The sequence below is a fragment of the Polypterus senegalus genome, chromosome 1 (assembly GCF_016835505.1).
Source record: "Polypterus senegalus isolate Bchr_013 chromosome 1, ASM1683550v1, whole genome shotgun sequence".
Taxonomy (NCBI): Eukaryota; Metazoa; Chordata; class Cladistia; order Polypteriformes; family Polypteridae; genus Polypterus; species Polypterus senegalus.
In genome coordinates this window covers 37,656,647-37,677,977 of record NC_053154.1, presented here as the reverse complement: position 1 = coordinate 37,677,977, position 21,331 = coordinate 37,656,647, and the positions used below count along the sequence as shown (strand labels likewise).

General features: G+C 37.8%; 1 protein-coding gene across 3 annotated transcripts in view; it reads right to left on the bottom strand.

The window, feature by feature from the left end:
- Window positions 1–976: 976 nt before the first annotated feature.
- Window positions 977–21,331, bottom strand: part of LOC120524731 — a 45,776-nt gene continuing 25,421 nt past the window's right edge. For all 3 annotated transcript variants that reach the window (XM_039746519.1, XM_039746521.1, XM_039746522.1), the window contains 7 exons: window positions 18,963–19,049; window positions 18,415–18,504; window positions 12,775–12,855; window positions 5,523–5,603; window positions 5,342–5,416; window positions 4,919–5,002; window positions 977–1,086 (listed from right to left, as the gene is read on the bottom strand). In XM_039746519.1, the coding sequence (XP_039602453.1) occupies window positions 992–1,086; window positions 4,919–5,002; window positions 5,342–5,416; window positions 5,523–5,603; window positions 12,775–12,855; window positions 18,415–18,504; window positions 18,963–19,049 (593 nt within the window). In that variant the 3' untranslated portion in view covers window positions 977–991. The remainder of the gene's footprint in view (window positions 1,087–4,918; window positions 5,003–5,341; window positions 5,417–5,522; window positions 5,604–12,774; window positions 12,856–18,414; window positions 18,505–18,962; window positions 19,050–21,331) is intronic.

The window sequence follows — 21,331 nt, the reverse complement described above, 5'->3', positions numbered from 1 at the left end:
GATCTTTTATTTACAGGGCCCCAAAACTGTGTAATGATTGGAATGATCTGTCTGCTTGATTATTAGATTCACCTTTGATAACAACTTTTATTTAAATCTATGCTGAAAACACACAAGCATAGTAGTCAAGCTTAAATTACTACAGCTGATTAGTCATTCTTATGTCTGCTGCTCAGTTATTTATACAAAAATATGCAGCAGGCATTTGAATAATTATGAAAGGTTACTGACACTTATCTATTACGCTATTCTTTTTGGTATTATAATGTTGCACTTGGGGCCAACGCTCTACTTCCAGCCTGTTTTCCTGTCCATAAGAAAGCCTGAATAAAAGGATTGTGTCTTCTTATTAGACTGCCTACGGGAAACTTATGTTGTACCCTAGAATACCCAGTAGGGTGTAGGTGGCCAGTTGGCATCGGTCTTTAAAACTCTGATTGTGTCTGACTTTATCAATGACTTTGCAACTCTCAGCTTATTTTCTCCAGGGATACTGCTTACTAGAATTTTTCTTTTCCTCTCCTCCGTTGTCAAATTGGCTGTATCTCAATGCTAAAATATGGATATATATTGTTAGGATTTTTTTATTTCAATCAGTTTGAAATGGATTTGTTTTACTGTGCCTTAAAACTTACCTGTATTTTATGTATGTAAATTATGTAATTTGTAAAGTTTGCAACTGAATATCTTTTGAAATTTGTTATGTCACTCTGAGCCAGCATTTATTAAATAAAGCTACACTGAAATAAATGGCTCTGCTGACTGCTGTTACATAAGATACATAAGTTAGCTAACGAAAGGGCTGCAATTGGTACTATCCTCTTGCACTTACTTAGTACAAATTAGTCATGCATTATTCAAAAGTTTCACTTTCTTTCAGCTGATCTCAATTGATGTCAGTAAAACAGTACAGTGCATTAAAAATAAATTACTTTTTGTGAACTTTACTAAAATACTGAATAAGAGAAAGTCTTATTGATGAAAAAAAGTTTTAAGGATTACCGTGCAATATCTTAGTCATGATGAGACAGAACTGCATACATAAATACAACACAAAACCTGCAAGTACTGGGCATCCGTTTGCTCCTGTTTTAAAGAAAACAACATTTTAAAGAGAAAAAAGCCATACATTTTCAGTGTGTGCCAGAAAAGAAAGCAGTATAACTAATAAAGAAAAAAAAATACTTTCACATTCACAGGCAAAATAAAACTGCTATAATCACTGGATAAAGCAGACTTGAGAATGGGTGGATATACAGTATTAAGTATAAAACTGCATCAAATATAACAACGATATAAATTATAAAAAGATAATAGCATAGACTGTTCATGTAAACAATTATAATTGATTCCAGTTCATTTAAAAAACTATCAATGTTTAGTAATAAATATCTCATGAAGAGTAAATTCTCAATAATAGCAGTAAAGAGACAAAAACATTGATGCATGAAAATTTATTATGGCATTATGAAGACCGAAGCAACAGATACATGCCCAGCCTGTTTGTACTGGCAGGATGACTGAGACATTTCTCTAAATGCAAGTGAATTTGCAAGGAATTTAAGCAGATGACAAGACAGAGTCTTCCTGTGCTACATCCAGGCAACAGCAAACAAAATAAAAATACAGAATATGACAAGTTTTGAAGAGAAAAGCTACTTAGCCCTACTTAGCTCAACAATTTCTATTCACCTAACTGAAAAAATCATTAAAGCAAGATTTTGGATCCCCACAGTCACATTATCTGCTATAATACCATATTAATAACTGTGATTGTATTTCATGAATCTATTTTTTCTCTGTGTGTAAAAATATTGCAGATGCTTGTAGAAAATGTACTATATCTGGCTTTCATCTGTGTCACCTGTTGTTGATGAAGAAACTCATCTTGCTTCATCCTGACCTCTACCGTGCTCTCTTTACATCATGATACCTCAAAATTTGATTGTTTAAAATGAAATAAATTATCACCTTTAATCCATCCTCATAGCTCATATTCTGCAATCCTGGAATCAGTGCAGTAGTTTATCTGTGTACTTTTTATAATCTGCACATAATATCCTGGATACGGCTTCACAAGTTCATTATATAGCTCAAAAATAGTGCCAGTTAAATTTGAACTTGATACAACAAACTGTTTACACCAAAAAGCTACAAATCTTTTAAATCACTTCTATACACTGTCTAGCTGTGGACAGTATGACAGGAAAACTATGACTCTGTTCTACTAAAAAAAGAAAAAACATCTTCTTATAAGATATTCTTTCAATTTACAGAGCTTACACTTATTTACACTGACCTTATCCTACCACATACTCGCCCAAATAATAATAGTAATAATAACCACAAATTAGCTGTTAGGTGGTAAAGGGTTAACAGAGATAGTTAGCCAGTTAGGGACAGGGTATGATTAATGGGCGTGTGTCCCTCTGTTATCGCCAGTGGCTCGGCGCGAGCCGGAGGGATCCTTCGGCCAGAATGATGTCCCGTAGGGCTGTGATGGATGGACGCAGACGGGGCTGGATTTGAACATTTCAGCTTGGACACTGGACTCTACTATCAGATAATGCAAGTAAGTATCTGAGACATGTCTCTGCATTACCTTATTTATCATATTTTATGTGTTTTGTTAAGCAGTATTCAGTCTACCTAGGGACAGTGGTAACCATTCTAAGTTGGGCTATCACCATCACGGTTACAATAAACAAATATGAAATAAACAAATATGAACAAAAAATACCAACAATAAGAAATTCTGTTTTACACAGTACATTAGATTGCATAAACTACTGCACCTTAAAAGTACAACCCCAATTCCAATGAAGTTGGGACGTTGTGTAAAACGTAAATAAAAACAGAATACAATGATTTGCAAATCCTTTTCAACCCTTATTCAATTGAATACACTACGAACACAAGATATCTAATGTTCAAACTGATAAACTTTATTGTTGTTTTGCAAATCTTCATTCATTTTGAATTTGATGCCTGCAGCACGTTCTAAAAAAGCTGGGACAGGGGCAGCAAAAGACTGGGAAAGTTGAAGAATATTCAAAAAACACCTGTTTTGAACATTCCACAGGTGAACAGGTTAATTGGAAACAGGTGTTTGTCATGATTGGGTATAAAAGGAGCATCCCCAAAAGGCTCAGTCGTTCACAAGCAAGAATGGGGCAGGTTCACCACTTTGTGAACAACTGTGTGGGCAAATAGTCCAGCAGTTTAAGAACAACGTTTCTCAACCTACAATTGCAAGGAATCTAGGGATTTCATCATCTACTCTCCATAATATCATCAAAAGATTCAGAGAATCTGGTGAAATCTCTGCACGTAATCGGCAAAGCCGAATACCAACACTGGATGCCTGTTTCCTTCGATCCTTCAGGCGGCACTACATTAAAAACCGACATCATTCTGTAAAAGATATTACCATGTGGGCTCAGGAATACTTCAGAAAACCATTGTCAGTTAACACAGTTCGTTGCTACATCTACAAGTGCAAGTTAAAACTCTACCATGCAAAGCAATATATATCAACAACACCCAGAAATGCCGCCGGCTTCTCTGGGCCCGAGCTCATCTGAGATGACTGATGCAAAGTGGAAAAGCGTGCTGTGGTCTGACAAGTCCTCATTTCAAATTGTTTTTGGAAATCATGGACGTCGTGTCCTCCGGGCCAAAGAGGAAAAGGACCATCCGGATTGTTATCAGCAAAGTTCAAAAGCCAGCATCTGTGATGGTATGGGGGTGTGTTAGTGCCCATGGCATGGGTAACTTGCACATCTGTGAAGGCACCATTAATGCTGAAAGGTACATACAGGTTTTGGAGCAACATATGCTGCCATCCAAGCGACGTCTTTTTCAGGGACGTTCCTGCTTATTTCAGCAGGACAATGCGAAGCCACATTCTGCATGTGTTGCAACAGCATGGGTTCATAGTAAAAGAGTACGGGTACTAGACTGGCCTGCCTGCAGTCCAGACCTGTCTCCCATTGAAAATTTGTGGCGCATTATGAAGGACAAAATACAACGGAGACCCCGGACTGTTGAGCAACTGAACTTGTACATCAAGCAAGAATGGGAAAGAATTCCACCTACACAGCTTCAACAATTAGTGTCCTCAGTTCCCAAACGCTTATTGAGTGTTGTTAAAAGGAAAGGTGATTTAACACAGTGGTAAACATGCCCCTGTCCCAGATTTTTTGGAATGTGTTGCAGGCAATTCAAAATGAGTGAAGATTTGCAAAACAACAATAAAGTTTATCAGTTTGAACATTCAATATCTTGTCTTTGTAGTGTATTCAATTGAATATAGGTTGAAAAGAATTTGCAAATCATTGTATTCTGTTTTTATTTACGTTTTACACAACATCCCAACTTCATTGGAATTGGAGTTGTAGAAAAAGGACTGGGAAATGAAATCTTTATCTTGTGACAAGCAAGGACAAAAGCCAGTAATCAGAGTATCAACTAACAAAGGCCATTATGCAAATCAAAATAAAATTCTTGGAGAATGCAGCCAATAATTTTTCAAACTAAAATGAACAAAAGAAAAACAGTAACGGTAAGCTTGGAGTTATCCACAAACTTGGACACTAAGTCCCACGGGGCACTGGCTTACTGAAGACATTACTTGACATGGCTTCCAAAGACATATCCTTACGAATGGAGTACTTCAACATAGTAGCAGCTGCTCAAAATGGCTGTGATCATAGACAAAATTGGATGGTTTGACGTAAATACAAAATATGACTGTAAAATAAAATAAATCTCAAATCAAAATGAACGTAAAGCTATGTTCCAAGAGGTCTCAAAACAGCAGAAAAAAAGTCCCAAACAAAATGTATAAAATATACAGTAAAGTAAAGAACATTGGCTAATGTAAAACACCCAAACTGTAAAAGGAAAATATGTATACCTAAAATCCCAGGAAAGTTGTTAACATCATTAAAGAAAGCATATATAAATGTCTGAGAAGAAGTCCAGTTGTCGATTAGGAGACCTGCATAAAAAACGTAAACAATTTTTAAACAGTTATAATTAATGAAGTACAAATAACATATCAATCCAATTGTGAATGATTATCTACTCAGTAAAACTGATCATGAAATTAATTATTATGGTATCTACAGATGATAAAATAGTTCCCCATTTAAGAAGAAATTTAGTATTGAAAGCATAATTTCATTTACAAGTGCCATTACTCAAAATGGTCCAGTTCTTTGTTTTCTCGTTATTTATGAGAACTCTGTTACAGTATTTGTAGCATTTTTTAAAAAAACACCCTTCAACTATAGATATCCACAAAAAATGTAATGTTCTATTAGTAAAAACACTGTACCTTTAATCCAAAGGAACTGCTCAGTGCAATTATGGACGATTTTAGCAAGAATTTCATAATGACTCAGCAGTAAACCTATAAACAATAAACAATCACAATGAGTTCAGATAAAAAATGAATACTATTCCTTTTGTAATTTATGATTTATAAATGCATATTTAAAATTATTAACAAGCATTACCTTTGTCAAGGATATCTGCATAAGCAAGGACAGCTGGAATCACCACCACAGCAAAAACAGTCAATGACGTTTTATAATAACCTAAAAAATAAAAAACAAAAAAAACTTTGACTAGCCTCTGTCCATGTTGTAAAATTAAAGGTAATTGCACCTGACGAAAATTGTACCCTAAATTCCTCAGCAAATCAGATAGCAGTGAAGAATAAGTTGTTTTATTTTTATATTTTGACACCACAGTATGTTGAATATCTTACACACATGCACATATACTGTATAGTTACAGATTGTCCCCCTGCTGCTTGGAGAATTCAACAGAACACAGGGTACTCAAACATGACACATCTAATTAGAAATATGACTACTCAAATGTTTCACCCACTGTTTCGCAGGAGGATTAGAAATATCTAGCTTAAAGAGGACCTGCCCACCAGACCACTAACAAAAGAACTGGAATTTGTGGCCTGGTAGAGTTCTGGTCAGAGTTCTTCAGGAGAAACTTGCCCATTCCTATCCAAAGAGCTACCAATCCAGTGGAAACTAAGAAATTTGAACTTCAGAGCAATCTTTGCAAATGACCATCAAAGAGAAAACCCAACACTAAGAGCCCACCCCAGTCATCTGGGAACTCTGTATAGCATTTCCATATATTCTTCAAAGAAGAAATAATGAGACTATACTGTAGAGTTTTGCAAAATAGCACATTTGTATTGTTATTGTTAAGCTGGAGAGAGAGGATAGGTTTACTTTTTAATATCTTTCTGTTCAGATTTATATAATTTAAAGTAAAACTTGAGTTACCAAAAATGCCAAAAGAAAACTGACTTTTTATAGAAATCAAAAGTGATCTCTTTGTTAATTTTTGTCCTCAATTGGAGCACACTACTCATCATTAATGAATTTCCTATGCTATTAGCTCATCAAACATGAGTAGAATGTTCTGTGTCACTTTTTAACTAATAACATTTGATTTACATTGCACAATACAGGTCCTTACTTTGAAATTCCTGGGACCAGAAGAATTTTGGATTTCTGCTGCCAAACCAGATAAATAACAACTCTTGTGTATAATAATTCATATCATCAAGCAATTATTATGATAGACAGACAGACAGACAGATAGATAGATAGATAGATAGATAGATAGATAGATAGATAGATAGATAGATAGATAGATAGATAGATAGATAGATAGATAGATAGATATTGGGGTAGCACATCTTCCTTAGGAAACTGTGTTTTTTTTAATGCTGGTAGTGGCATCTTTCACATTTTTTATAACTCTGTGAGAGCCAGAGCAATTTTCTACACCATGGAGTGCTTGGCTGGTAACATTACTTCAAGAGAAGCCAACTGAATTAACAAGGTATTTAAAAGGGCAGGCTCTATTACAGGGATGCACTCTGGACCCCTGGAGATATTAATAAAGCAGAGAATTAAAACATAATTGGGTACCATTACGAACAATTCTGCACATCCTCTCTGTGACACACTAACACTGAGTAATTTCCACCAACGAATCCTTTGGCAGAAGTGGGCCAGGAAACACTACTGGAGCTCCTTTACACCAACTATAATTTGTCTGCACAATGTCTCACAGATACTGTGACTGGAAAGTCAGAGGTTTTCTTTCTTTTTCATTTTTTTTCTTTTTAAGTCATTCTGGTGTTTGCATATCTATCTATCTATCTATCTATCTATCTATCTATCTATCTATCTATCTATCTATCTATCTATCTATCTATCTATCTATCTATCTATCTATCTATCTATCTATCTATCTATCTATCTATCTATCTATCTATCTATCTATCTATCTAGCTAGCTAGCTAGCTAGCTAGCTAGCTAGTCCTGCAAAAAGCCAAATTTCCTCCCAAGGACAATTCCCAAGAATCGTGCTTTATTCATTGATAGATATGGTTTAGCAGGATCAAAGCAAAGCGATGTTTAAATGAAATATATACTCAGCAAAAAGCGTCCTCTGACTTTCAACTGTTTTACTTTCAGTAAACTTAATGTGTAAATATTTGTATGAACACTAAAAGAGTCAACACCATAAGACATAAACTAAAAATGTTTCACAATGTGTCCCTGAATGAAGGGAGGCTCAAAATCAAAAGTACCAGTCAGTATCTGGTGTGGCCACCAGCTGCTTGAAGTACTGCAGTGCATCTCCTCCTCATGGACTGGACCAGATTTGTCAGTTCTTGCTGTGAGATGCTACCCCCTCTTCCACCAAGGCACCTGCAACTTCCTGGACATTTCTGGGGGAATGGCCCTAGCCCTCACCCTGCGATCCAACAGGTCCCAGGCGTGCTCAATGGGATTGAGATCCAGGCTCTTCCACTCGAGGATGATCAGCTGTCCTTCCTGTCTCCCTGTAGCTGTCTTAGGCGTCTCACAGTGCGGACATGGCAATTTATTGCCCTAGCCATATGAGCAGTCCTCATGCCTCCCTGCAGCATGCCTAATGCACGTTCACGCAGATGAGCAGGGACCCTGGGCATCTTTCTTTGGGTGTTTTTCACAGTCGGTAGACAAGTCTCTTTAGTGTCCTGCGTTTTTAGAACTGTGACCTTAAATGCCTACTTTCTGTAAGCTGTTAAGGTCTTAACAACCATTCCACACGTGCATGTTAATTAATTGATTACGGTTAATTGAACATGCATGGAAAACATTGTTTAAACCCTTTACAATGAAGATCTGTAAAGTTATTTGGATTTTTAAAACATTACTGTTGAAATACACAGTCCTGAAAAGGGGCGTTTCTTTTTTTGCTGAGTATATATAGAGAGAAATATACATTCTTATTATTTTAGTAGTGACTTACTAGTTTAGATTGGGCATCTATCTGAATCAAATTTGAATGCATTGTACAGTATATTTGACTCTGCTGTTGTGAAAATAAGATTGTTGAGTATTTCTTCATATTTGTTAGTACCGAAATGATTTCAAAATGATATTCTGTGACAGATATGTGAAGCATGCAACTTAAATAAAGTTTAATAGGGCTATGGTGGCTCCTATATATACATATAGCAAAAGGTAATATATTTAAAGCTAGCAGATGGTAAAACCACATTTGTGGACTTGACTTTAAGTTACGGTTTAAGGATAAGACATACAGGGGTTTAAAGAATTATGAATACATTGCTGTGTCATTTTATTTTTTCTTTTCACACATATTTTTAAACAGCAGTGGAAATCTGTCTGAGCTCCTTTGTTTGGACAGATACATTACAAGTTCCTCATCAAACTTCTGACAAGTTCTGTGTGTCAATATCTAAGTGCACAGGCAGTAACCGCAAAGCACAGGCTACTCTAATCTTGTGGAATGAATCTGTTTACAATACAGTTTGATAAGCATAAACAAGTGCTGTAGAAATACAAGTTTCCTTTTTGTCTGGTGCTTTCAACTTTGTATATTGTATAGATCTAAAATGCAAGGTTACAATTATGTTTATTCCTAGACTTTATAACAGCCACCAGAACAAAGACGGATTAAGACCTTCACAGGTCCCTGGGTGACCTGGCTCCTTAACAGAGAGTTGATCATTTGATCACTTTTAACAATGCACTAAGTGGACACTTCTGACATTTCGCAACACAGATACTCAATCGTTTCAATCGGAATGGAGATGGGGAGACCCCTTGTCATTTTGACTTGCAGATACTTGACCATCAAGTGGATCAGTCGACACAGGACCCTTAGGCTCACACCTAGAACCCTAAAAATGCAACATCCCATAAATATACATTTGTATTTATTTGTCCATTCACAATAACTGCTGTGTGTGGGATTTTAATGTACTGTAACTAGGAAAATAAAATAGCATAAAACCACAGAGATGTCTTTCCATGAACATGGCATGAATTGCCTGGAATGTAAAATAAAGTGAAAAATATTGAAGCATTTACAGTGTCCATTGACTTTTTAAGAAAATCACAATAACTTGCTTATATATGTTATGGTCAAGGAAGTGGCAAAATGTTAATACTGAACCAAATGGGACAAACAACAAACAAAGTTCAAAAAGGCAGGCAGGACTCTTATACTGAGAGACAGGAAAGCACGAGCATTTCACAACAGTATCTAAGCATTTCACTAAATACTATACTATGTTTATTACTGTATGTGACAAATAAAACTTGATTTGGTTTGCCAACTGAAGTATCCAGAAACATGTACTAAACTTATAATGAATGAAATATGTACAGTAATAGTCCCACTACTAAAGAAGAGAGCCAAGAAAAAGTCCTTTCCCTAGATGTGTTTCTCCCTAAAGCTACAACAGATTTTTTTTTTTTTTGTTTTTTTAAATGAATCTAATAGATGGATAAAGTCCTTGCTGCTCACAGGACTAGCAATGGACATTGATGGCTTTAACACCATGGCTGCTGCCTTAATTAACTAGTAAAAAACAGATGTTACTTGTTTTTCTTAGGGGAACAAGACACTGCCATAATGATGTCACTGTCATACAGATACAATATATATAGAGGGGTGTATACACATTCCATAAATCCACAAATTCCAAAACTCAGATTACAACAATGTAGTTCACAGATGATGCTAAATGTATCTTTATTTGTAAAAATCCTGAGGATAAGAACTACCTTGGGTGCTCATTATCACACCCAAAAAAACAACAGCACCTTCAGCATTCAGAAAATGAGCTACATGAAACCATGTCCCAGAGGCTACAGAGGGAGACAAGCAAAGAAGCTGGACTTCTTTTAAAATAGCAGAATTCCACAAAAAAAAAAAAATGATCTGCTAGACTATTAGTGATCTGTCCTTCAAAACATAATAAAAGCTTTACAGTTTCAAAGTATCAGTAAGTAGTAGTGTTGCTAAAGAGTAACTGCTAGTGAGCAATTTCCAAATACCTAGAAAAGTTTAAAAGAAATACATTTTCTGATAGGGAGCTCTTAATATATCTTAGTATCACTTTAGATTAGGTGTCCCAAATACACTGTACTCACCATGTAATCTATACTAATAAAAGGCAAAGCCCTCACTGACTGACTGACTGACTGACTGACTCACTCACTCACTCATCACTAATTCTCCAACTTCCCGTGTAGGTAGAAGGCTGAAATTTGGCAGGCTCATTCCTTACAGCTTACTTACAAAAGTTGGGCAGGTTTCATTTCGAAATTCTACGAGTAATGGTCATAACTGGAACCTATTTTTCTCCATATACTGTAATGGACTGCAGGTCGATGGCCGTGGGGGGCGGGGTTGCGTGTCACATCATCACGCCTCCCACGTAATCACGTGAACTAACTGTGAGCGCAGTACGTAGAAAACAAGGAAGAGCTCCAAAGAGCTGAAGAAAAACCCATACAAGCATATTCATAAGTGCAGCAACTGCGGAAACAAAGCACGGTGTAAACCGTAAGTTTAAATTAAGTTTATAGAGACACTCCGCTGCCGTTTGTCATGCCTTCGATAATACTTTATTTGTGAGATACAAGTTTAATGAGAAGACCGCGAGGTAAAACAAGACTTTGGATCATTTTGTAACGGAGTTAAAATTGCTGTAGCTAGAAACTTTAAAGTTCGGTCTTAGCTAACATTAAATAAAGCCGTAGACATTGCAACATCACAAAGAGAGCACCTCATGTCAACTGACTGAACACAGTACAGTGATCACTTCCATGCATCAAACCTGTTCAAAAACACATTACACAATTGACAAGGTAGGAAAAGAATATGCTCAGAGCTGAGCTCCACAGCTCCACAGCTAACGTGGTCTTGGAAGCAACTTCCACGCTGACCCCAAAATACTCACAGAAAAATCCACAAGTTACACACGCTGTCTCTAGAGTTTCTCCACACTCAATGTATTCCTCGCATCCCTGTTATACCCTCTGATCTCCCATTTCAATTCAAATGCCTCCAATTTCCAGTAAGGCTCTGCTTTGCGATGACAAGTAATAAGTCTCAGGGACAGACCCTACAAAAGGTTGCCATTGATTTGAGGCAAGATTGCTTTTCTCCTGGACAACTATACGTTGCATTCTCAAGAGTGAGCTTAGCAGCTTCGTGATATTACACATTATTTATATGTAGATATGTATATATATATATGTGTATGTATGTATGTGTATATATATGTATATATGTGTCTGTGTATATATATATATGTGTGTGTATGTATGTATGTATGTGTGTATGTATATATGTTGTCAGGGATGCCAGGAGCGGCGACCGGCTGGGGCGCCCTGAAGGACGGAAGAGGGTATCGCCTGCCCTGGGTCATGTGGGGCCGCCACCCTGGTTGCTTTGGGGCCACGGGAAGAGGGCTTGGAAGCCCAACCCTGCGGGCCCGTGTTCACCACCAGGGGCCCGATGCCTTTAGAGCCCTGGACCTCAGCACTTCCGCCACACCAGGAAGTGCTGGGGAAGAGAAGAAGGACACTCGGAGAGCTTCCAGGAGTACAGTCGGCACTTCTGCCACACAGGGCGTGTCAGCGGGTGATTGCGGGGAGCACCTGGAACACATCAGGGTGTAGATAAAGGGGCGCCTCCATTCATTTGAGGCTGGAGTCGGGTGGAGCAGGACAAGGCAGAAGGAGCGAGAGTGGAGGCGGCCCAAGAAAGGCAAGGTGTTTGGCCAGGACTTTGGGGACTGAAGGGGTTGTGTGCACTGACTTTGTAAATAGTAGTTTGTAAAATAAAAGTGTGGCGGTAGATTACAACATATCTGCCTGTCTGTGTCAGACCATTTCCACAATGTATATGTGTGTGTGTATATATGTTGATGTGTATATGTATATATATATATATATGTATATTTTTTTCATAACTTCTTTAACACACTACTTCTCGGTATTTTGTTAGTTACCTATATAATTACAGAGTAACTAGATGTTATTGCCTTGTACTTACTGTATAATACCGTGTAAGACTACAATTAAGTACTCAACTGTAATTGTTATTCCACAATTTATATACATACGTAATTATAAAAACTGCGGCATAACAATTACAATTGAGTACTTAATTATATCATTACACTGTATTGCACAGTAAGTACAAGGTAATAACACCTAGTTACTCTGTATTTATATATGTAATTACATAGGTAAGTACAGCGTATTTGGGACACCTAATTTAAAGTGATACCTATATCTCTTACATAACCAGTCTACCCTTACTGTTTAACACAAGCACTACATCTAACAAACTACTAACATAATATTTACAATGATTTTACCATAAATAACATCTCATATATTACCATACCTTGTAACATTGCTTGCACTAGCACAAGAATAAATGCAATTGCTTGAATCAAAACAGCAATCAGGATCAGTGAAATGTCACCTACATAAAATAAAAAATAAAAACATTTTCAGCTTGTAGAGATTGTTGCTAAATTTTTCACAAATGGAAACACTAAATACTGTTCACACTTTATAGTTTAATTTAATAAACAACAAATTTTCTTGCCAATTTGTGCCAAACATACAGTAGTTGAATACATTTTAAAAAAACACATCGTCTCTATCTCTCGCTGTGTGCGTCGCCTCTCTAGTTATCTTGAAAGGTTACAATCTGGAATTTGTCTCTTTGGGCTATATGTTCCAAGAATGCCCTACTTTATAATCTATATACTTGAAATAAAATTGCTTACATTTCAGATAGCTTTGGACTCACTATAATTCTTAATTCCCTTATAGCAATGTTTGTGGTTTCACTGACTACTGAACAAAAATAGCAAACCTTGAACTTGCGGCACACCAAACACTACGCTGAATTCAAGTGAATGAAGTGATGTGTAGGCCTACCCTGTGGGATGCTCTCTCAGTGGGAGAGGGGGTCAGGCAGATGTGTTAGCTCAGGGGTGGGCAGTCAGTTCTAGAGGGCTGCAGTGGCTAAAGGTTTTTGTTCCAACCTGCTTGCTTAATTAGAAAACAATCTTTGACAATAATTTAATTTCATGTATTTTTTAGTGCTTTAACTGTGTCATATCAGATCATTTTCATATTCTAGATTTTTTTCTTTTCTAAGAATATTTTCCAAATGATCTGAAGTCTAAAACAGATGAGTAGTTCTCAGTCCTTCACTTTTTTCTCTTCACTTTCATTCCAAGTATTTAATTAAACCAAATGGTGCACAATAAATACACACAGGTGTAAATGGAAACAAGTTAAATGGAGAAGGTTTCTTTTGTCATGTGTATCTTTAGCTCATTAGAAGCAATTAAAAACCAAGTATTCAGTCGTTAAACACTAAAATAAGCAATAAGGATTCAAAATCTTAACAAGTGAGACAACTAAAATGAAGCAGAAGTGTTACTTGAGCAATAAGTGCTTCTTATTAAGCAATTGGGTTGGAACAAAAACTTGCAGGCAATGTGGCCCTCCAGAAACGACTTTGCCTGACCCTATGCTAACCCTTTGCCCTCACTCCTGGAGGCTCAGTAATGATCCATCCTCTGTTTCACCAATACAAACGTTATTGTTTTTACTTTCTTGGTAGTCAAGTCTGATCATCTTCTTGGTGCTCTGCGAGAGGCCACAACCAGTTGTAGAAGGGCCTGTCTGAAGAGCAACAGGCAGCATGTACAAAGTGCCGGGACTTCAATATCAGTTCAAGCACAAAGGCCAACATGACTTGTCTGCATTGCCACAAGGGTCTGCTAGGGGGAGCGTGGCATACTCTTCAGTCTTGTTGTGTGTACCCTTGCATTAGCAACTATGCCTTCAGAATTTTGTAACCATGCAGCCCTGTGCACATTAACTGTGCATGTGCTAGACAAGAAAGCATGTGCCCTGTAACAGGAAGAGTTGTATAAATTGTTGCTTATACCTATAGAATCCAATATTAAACATACACAGCAATAACCAAATTCCTGGCATTAAATTGCACAGACCCTGGGAAAAGATGAAAGTTTGTGCAGGCAGAAATGGAAATATCTGCAAGATCGACGTAAAGGTAAAGAAAAAACTTCAGGAGGAAAGCGGTGGGATTCTGCTACCATGCAGTGTCACATACTGTATATAAACTATACACAGACAAGTGTGCATTTATTTAAGGGACTTAAGCATCCATGGATTTTGTTATCTGTGGGGGGACTGGAAGAAATTATCTATGAATATGGAAAGCTAACTGTATTTGGTGTTTTTCCACACTGTAGACAACAAACTTAAGTGAGTGTGTTCCCACATTTCTTAGTAAAGTTTGTTTTTTAAATTAACTGAAGTTTTGGACACTCAGGTGACTCTTGCTCACATTAATTTTAACTCTGAATGTATGAGTGTCAAAATCGCTTTCTTTTGACTAGTGAAAACATCTTCTGTGACAATGATGATATAGTGAACAAAAGGATAGAAGTGTCATTTTATGAACAAATAAACATCAGTCAAAACTAGGTATAATTACTTCATTCAAAGCTTGGTTCAGATTTACATAGTTTTAGTTGGCAGATATCTTGCAAGTAATCTCTGTTTCTAGATATCCTACTATGGGTATATGGTACAAGATGTGATGGAAACATTTCAAACCTGCTGCTTAATAAAAACCATCTATAACCAATGGTTATAACACTTTTTAAAGTGTTATAAGCAATAATATTAGTACATCAACCTACTTCAATAAATTCTTTGAAACATTTTTTGCACTTTTATTTATTGTGTGATTTCTCAGATTTGCAAACATCAACAATTATTAATGAGAAAGGAATAAACAGAGAAATGCACAGAGAAAAATATACATGTACCAAAAAAAACTATTTTTTTAATTTAAATAACATCTTCACTTAACACTCTTCTTAAATGTTTTACCATTTAATGTATAAAAATTAAGTAATAGAGCATGTAGAACTGCATGGCCCTTTGGCTTGTCACAGGCTACTTTGAATATTATTGCTATGTTGGTGGATTTCCTATAGGAAAATTAATTTTTTTTAGAATCTAAAGACATTGTGATGGGAGTGTTTGGGAATGTTTGATTGTACACTGCAGTGGGTCAGGGTTCAACATAAGCAAAGGTCTAAGCTGAGCTTTCATAGGATTTACAGTAGTTGTCTGTGACCATGAAATGGCCAAAAGAGTAAAAAAAGGGATTAAAGGATGTAATGGATGGCGGCCATTTATCCCGCCAATACCCCAAGCCGCCAGGTGGAGCCCTCTTTGCAGCGAGGAGGTCCCCAGAAGACCAGCAGGGCATCATGGACATTGGAGTTTTATGCAAAGCCCTGCTGGATGCCGTGGGGCCACAGGAGGGAGCTGCAGGGAGGACCGAGGGCTTCTTCAGTGCCCTGTGACCCGGAGGTTCGTCACAGGAAGAGCGACGGACTTCGGGTTGAAGAAAGGGACTATTTACCCTGACCCGGAAGGGAAAAGGACTTGTGGACTATTGGGCAGAAACACTTCCGGGTCAGGGATTATAAAAGGACTATGTGAACTCCCAGACAACGAGCTGAGCTGGGTGGTAGGAGGGCAACGCGCCTGGGAGTGGAGGATTGGTTTATTTGTTTATTATTGTGAGTTTTATGAGTATTGTGGAAGAGAGTTGTGCTTTGTGCATTGTGGCAAGAAAATAAAGTCAACTTGAGGACTTTTACCTGGTGTCTGGAGTCGTGGACAGGGGTTCAAGGGAGCGAGAGCGCCCCCTATCGTTCACAGTGGCGTAGCCGGCAGGATACTCTAGCGTCGTTTGCAGAGGACCTGAATAAAAAATTTCTATGGGAAACGAACCCCGAGAAGACTACGGAAACAGGAATCACCACAGCATCGCCAGAACCCGAAAAACCGAGTCCAAAATGGGAAAAAAGAAGGGCAAGCAAAGCGACAACGCCAGCGGAGTGCCGTGGTGCAATGGCCGACGCCGGGAGGAGTTAAGGAGAGGCCTTACAAGTCCGGAGAAACCTCCAGGAAGCAACGATCCCTCTAAGGTATGTGCCGGGAACGACTTTAAAAATCCTTTTATTGTTTCTCACCTTGTCCCGTGCATGTACCTTGGAGATGACCACCTGGAGGCTCCGAGGGGAAAAGGAGACTGCCCCGAAGACGACGGCCTTCTCTTGTCGACGCCAGAGCACCTAGAAATCGACTTCCGCATGATGGCAGCCGACAAGGGACACGGTAGCAAACCCGGTGCATTCTGGGAAGGAGGAGCTCCGCGTCCTGCTGTTTGCACCTTCAAGCCCGAAGGAACGGACTTGGTCTTTCCGAAGGGGAAGGGGGAGGCGAGCGAGGCATCGCTCAACACACAAGAAGGTAAGGAGGGTCGGGAAGTAGCTGATCGGGATGTCGAAAAAATATTAAAGGCAGACCGCAGTTCGCCGAAGAAGGCAACTCGACCCTCTGAGAACTCCAAATCCCAGAAGCCTCCGCGAGACCCGTCAGAGCACGTGCCTGAAGCGGCGTGCTCATTGGCTCCCGGTCGGCAGGTAACACGAACGAGGAAGTGAGTGTTCTGCCGGTCGAAATAAATAATTATATTAACTTGCGGGAGCTCGAAAACTAATCGAGCCCGTGGCGAGTATCTTACAGGTCCTGGCGACCATTGAAAAGATCGTCGGGATTTGGGAGCGCAGCCAGAGAGCCGTTGGAAAAGGTGAGGGCCTATGTGCGGCGATTTGGTGAGGAGCCTCCCGTAATGAATGATGCGGCGATACAGGTGAGCGAGACCCGTATCGTATATAATAGAGGGACGCGGTGTGATCCGGGCCCGCGTTTAATAAGTAGCGGGTGCCAATACACGGCGTACCCTACAAGAGAGGTCGGTATGCGTTAACCGAGTGGTCGGCAGAAGGGCTAATCGATCCGGGGCAGCTAGACAGTGCTGACTCGGAGCGAGGCAGCCCTGAAGACGCCGCCGCCGTAATTTATAAAAGTGAAGGGGTGCAACAGTAAAGGGTCTCTCTTTACTTAATAGAGACTCAGACTGTGGACAAGCCCCAGATTAAGCAGGAGATCCCGATAATGAAACCAGGGTCTCCTGACAAGAAAGGAAAAGAAGCAGAGAGAGTGAAAGCACCGTTAGAGGCGGCAGGGGTTTCTCTCCCAGCAAAAGGGGCGGACCTAACAGTTCCTTATTGTTTTCAGTCCCGTAGGGGAAGAATACCAGGAGGACAGAGGCAGTGTTACGGGTGCTGAAGGTTGGGCCATATTTGGCGGAACTGTCCTTGGAGAGAGGGGGACAAGATGTCAATTTGGAATAATATTCCCCCTAGGTTCTCCAGGGACCAAGATGTTTATTTTAATCAAGGCTCAACCAGGACGTCCTCTTGGAGGAAGACTTCCTCTCGGGGCAGGCGCTCGAATAATAATTGCCGCTGGGGAATACTGTAATGGATGGCGGCAATTTATCCCGCCAATACCCCAAGCCGCCAGGTGGAGCCCTCCTTGCAGCGAGGAGGTCCCCAGAAGACCAGCAGGGCATCACAAGGATAAAACAGTTCATTTACATTATTTAAAAGGAAGTCTTGACTAAAATAGGTTAACTGATCTTACAGCAAACTTCAAAACAAACCAATCAATGTTTTTCTTGACCACATTACTTGACTCTATTCAAATCCCTGGAAAATCAGAAAAGGAGGAATTCCAACAGCCTACACACAGCCTCGGCTCTAGACCAAAATGCTAAGAGTGGGACCTGAAATACTAGGAGGCGCTTAGTCCCAGAAATCCAACAAGTAGTAATATACCCAACAGCATGGGTATGATATTAGGTGGGCTTAGCCTTGTTAAATGACCTGCTGGAGCAAGGCTAGCTACAACAGTAGATTGTTGTATTATACATAAAGAATCTTCTTTATCAGTTAAAATTTTAGCTGTTTCTTAAGAGTTTATTTACTCTGAAATAGTGTTTATACTGCACATGTGGGAAACATTTGCATTTACCAGTGGTACTAGGGAATAAATTTTGTATTACCTTTCTTATTCCATATGACAATCCCAATTATAATGAAAAACTCATGAACACATATTAAAGAAATTGTAGATACCGTCAGCTTCCTTCTTACTGAAAAGATACAAAATCAAAAGATTATTATAAGGTTCATATACTAAACAAATAAATATGATTAGATTGCTAGTGTTCAATACACCAGAAAGTTGGCAATAACTTCGTACTGATTCCAATAATTAAGTTAAAAAATAAAGATCAAACAAACAGATTTCATACAATTTTAAATCTCATTACAAAAAATTACACCAAAGAAACTTATCCTGAAATAGATTTGTGTATATTTTTGTGAGGAAAAATTCATGTCTATTTCAATATATACTTTTTTTACTTTGTAAAGACTTGTATCAAGTAAATGCAAAAAAAAAAATAAATAAAAGATAAAAATAACAGAACAAAAGTTTGCTGTGAAAAGAGCAGTACCTAGTTACTACTTAAAGACATTCTTATTGATTTTACCATCAAAGTTCTATCTATCTATGCAGGACAATTATAAGAAGAAACTAAAAATTTACCATTTGGGTTTTCTAGCAAGAAGAAAGCCAAAAATATATTAAATATCTGCAGGATAATATCTGTTAACAGCAGAGGCTCAATTTGTCCTGTTTAAAAGAAGAACAACTATTATAACATAAAACTTTTTTATCATATACAACAATTTAAAAACATACAAGAAAGAAAGGTTAATTTTGATGAAATTTCCAAAGACCATGATTCAACTATAATAACTGTAAGTAATGACAACTTGTTTATTGTTATTTGCCACACAGAAAATAAAAATGCATGGCTAAACAAATACGGCATTTGAATTTTTTATGTTTCCCAGATGAACTGTTGTGGGTAAGGCTAGTGTTTCCATCTTTTTCTAAGTCAATTTATGACCTATACGCAATTCACAATGGGGAGTGAGATATTGTAGTGGGATTGATATATTAATTTTGAATTGATTCTTTCACTGTCAATTTGTTATGTTCTTATAAATGTTCAATAAAAAATCACAAAAAGGTGTAAAATGTGCATTGGTTTGTTTGACATTTCATTTTTAATAATGAATAGTAAATCTCAGAGCAAAATCTCTACTTTGTACTGAAATCATTTTCAATCACTCTGCTGTGTTTACTACGTTAATTTTAACTGTATAGTGAATGAAATTTACTTATCAAAGTATCTTATGAAGAAGAGAGTGTGAGACAGATGAGATGCACAGTAGTTAGATTAGGTAAAGATGCTTAAGTATACTATAGAAATCAGTCACCTGAAATTTTGTCTTTTTAAATATTTTTATACTTTTTTTATATTATTTACATATTACTTATTTATCTACAGAAGAAAACATACTGCTAAAGGAAAATTAGGGGACAATTCTTGGGTTAACTTTTTCATATTATAAATATACAATTTATCTTTATTTTTAGAAAGCTTTTGATAAGCCCCGTTAGGGGAAAATTAGTGATCAAGCTAAAAGAACTGTGAAGTAAAGGTGAATTATGTAGATGGGTAAAAAATATGGTTGAAATCCTGAGAACAAAGCAGTATGGTCAGAAAAAAAAAAATTCAGAATTTGGTAATGTTGAAAGTGGTGTTTGAATAAGAAAATGCATTGCATTCTACATATTAAACTAGGTGGAATGGCAGATAATCTACAATCAGGAAAATTACAATTATAGGTTGAAGGAGTTGAATCTTTTCAACATAAGCAAATGGAGACTAAGAGATGACATGATCGAAGTTTTTACAATTTTCAAGGGAAACAGTACACTAGATGTAATATTTTAAAATAATTTTTTCAACAAAAACTTAGGGACTGAGATAGAAACGTTTTAAGGATGAATTTCACAAATACATCTTCCTAACACAAGGAAACAGTAGACACATGGAATAAATTACTAGGCAGAATCGTTGAGAGCAGTACTTGACGGACTTTTCAAACATAAATTGATATTAATTAATTAATAATAATAACAGTTTTGGCTAAAGGAGCAGAAATTCTAAGCTGAAAACACAACACTATGTTAAAATACTTTACAGTGGGAAAATAAGTATTGAACACGTCAACGTTTTTCTCAGTAAATATATTTCTAATGGGGCTATTGACATGAAATTTACACCAGATGTCGGTAACAACTCAAGTAACCCACACATACAAAAGAAATCAAAAGTCCATGAAGTGGAATGAAACAGAGAAAAAGAATTAAACATGGAAAGCCAAAAAGCAGCTGAAATCTGTCAGTAGTCAGAAAGCAATCCTGCTCCCCTATCAATGCAATTTAATAACAGCTGGTTTAGTCCTAACTGATGGTCTATAAAAAGGTTTCTCATTACCAAGGTGTCACACAAGAAGCAACACATGATGGGTAATAGCAAAGAGCTCTCTCAAGAGCTTCGTAACCTTATTGTTGCAAACATACTGATGGCATTGGTCACAGACGTATTTCTAAAGTTCTGAATGTTCCAGTGAGCACCGTTAGGGCCATAATCTGGAAGTGGAAAGAACATTATTTCACCATAAACTGGCCACGACCAGAACTCGAAAGAGTTCTGTCCAAGAGCCAAGGACAACTCGCATAGAGCTTCAGAAAGACCAGGAATTAGCAGGTACAGTTGTTTTAAAGAAAACAATAAGTAATACACTCAACCGCCATGGCCTCTATGCACGCTCACCGCGCAAGACTCCACTGCTGAAGAAAAAGCATGTTGAAGCTCTTTACAGTTTGCTGCACAACATTTGGACAAGCCAATGAAATACTGGGAGAATATAGTCTGGTCAGATGAGGCCAAAATTGAACTCTTTGAATGTCATTACACACACCATGTTTGGAGGAGAAATGTCACTGCACATCACCCCAAAAACACCATATCAACAGTGAATTCTGGAGGTGGGAAC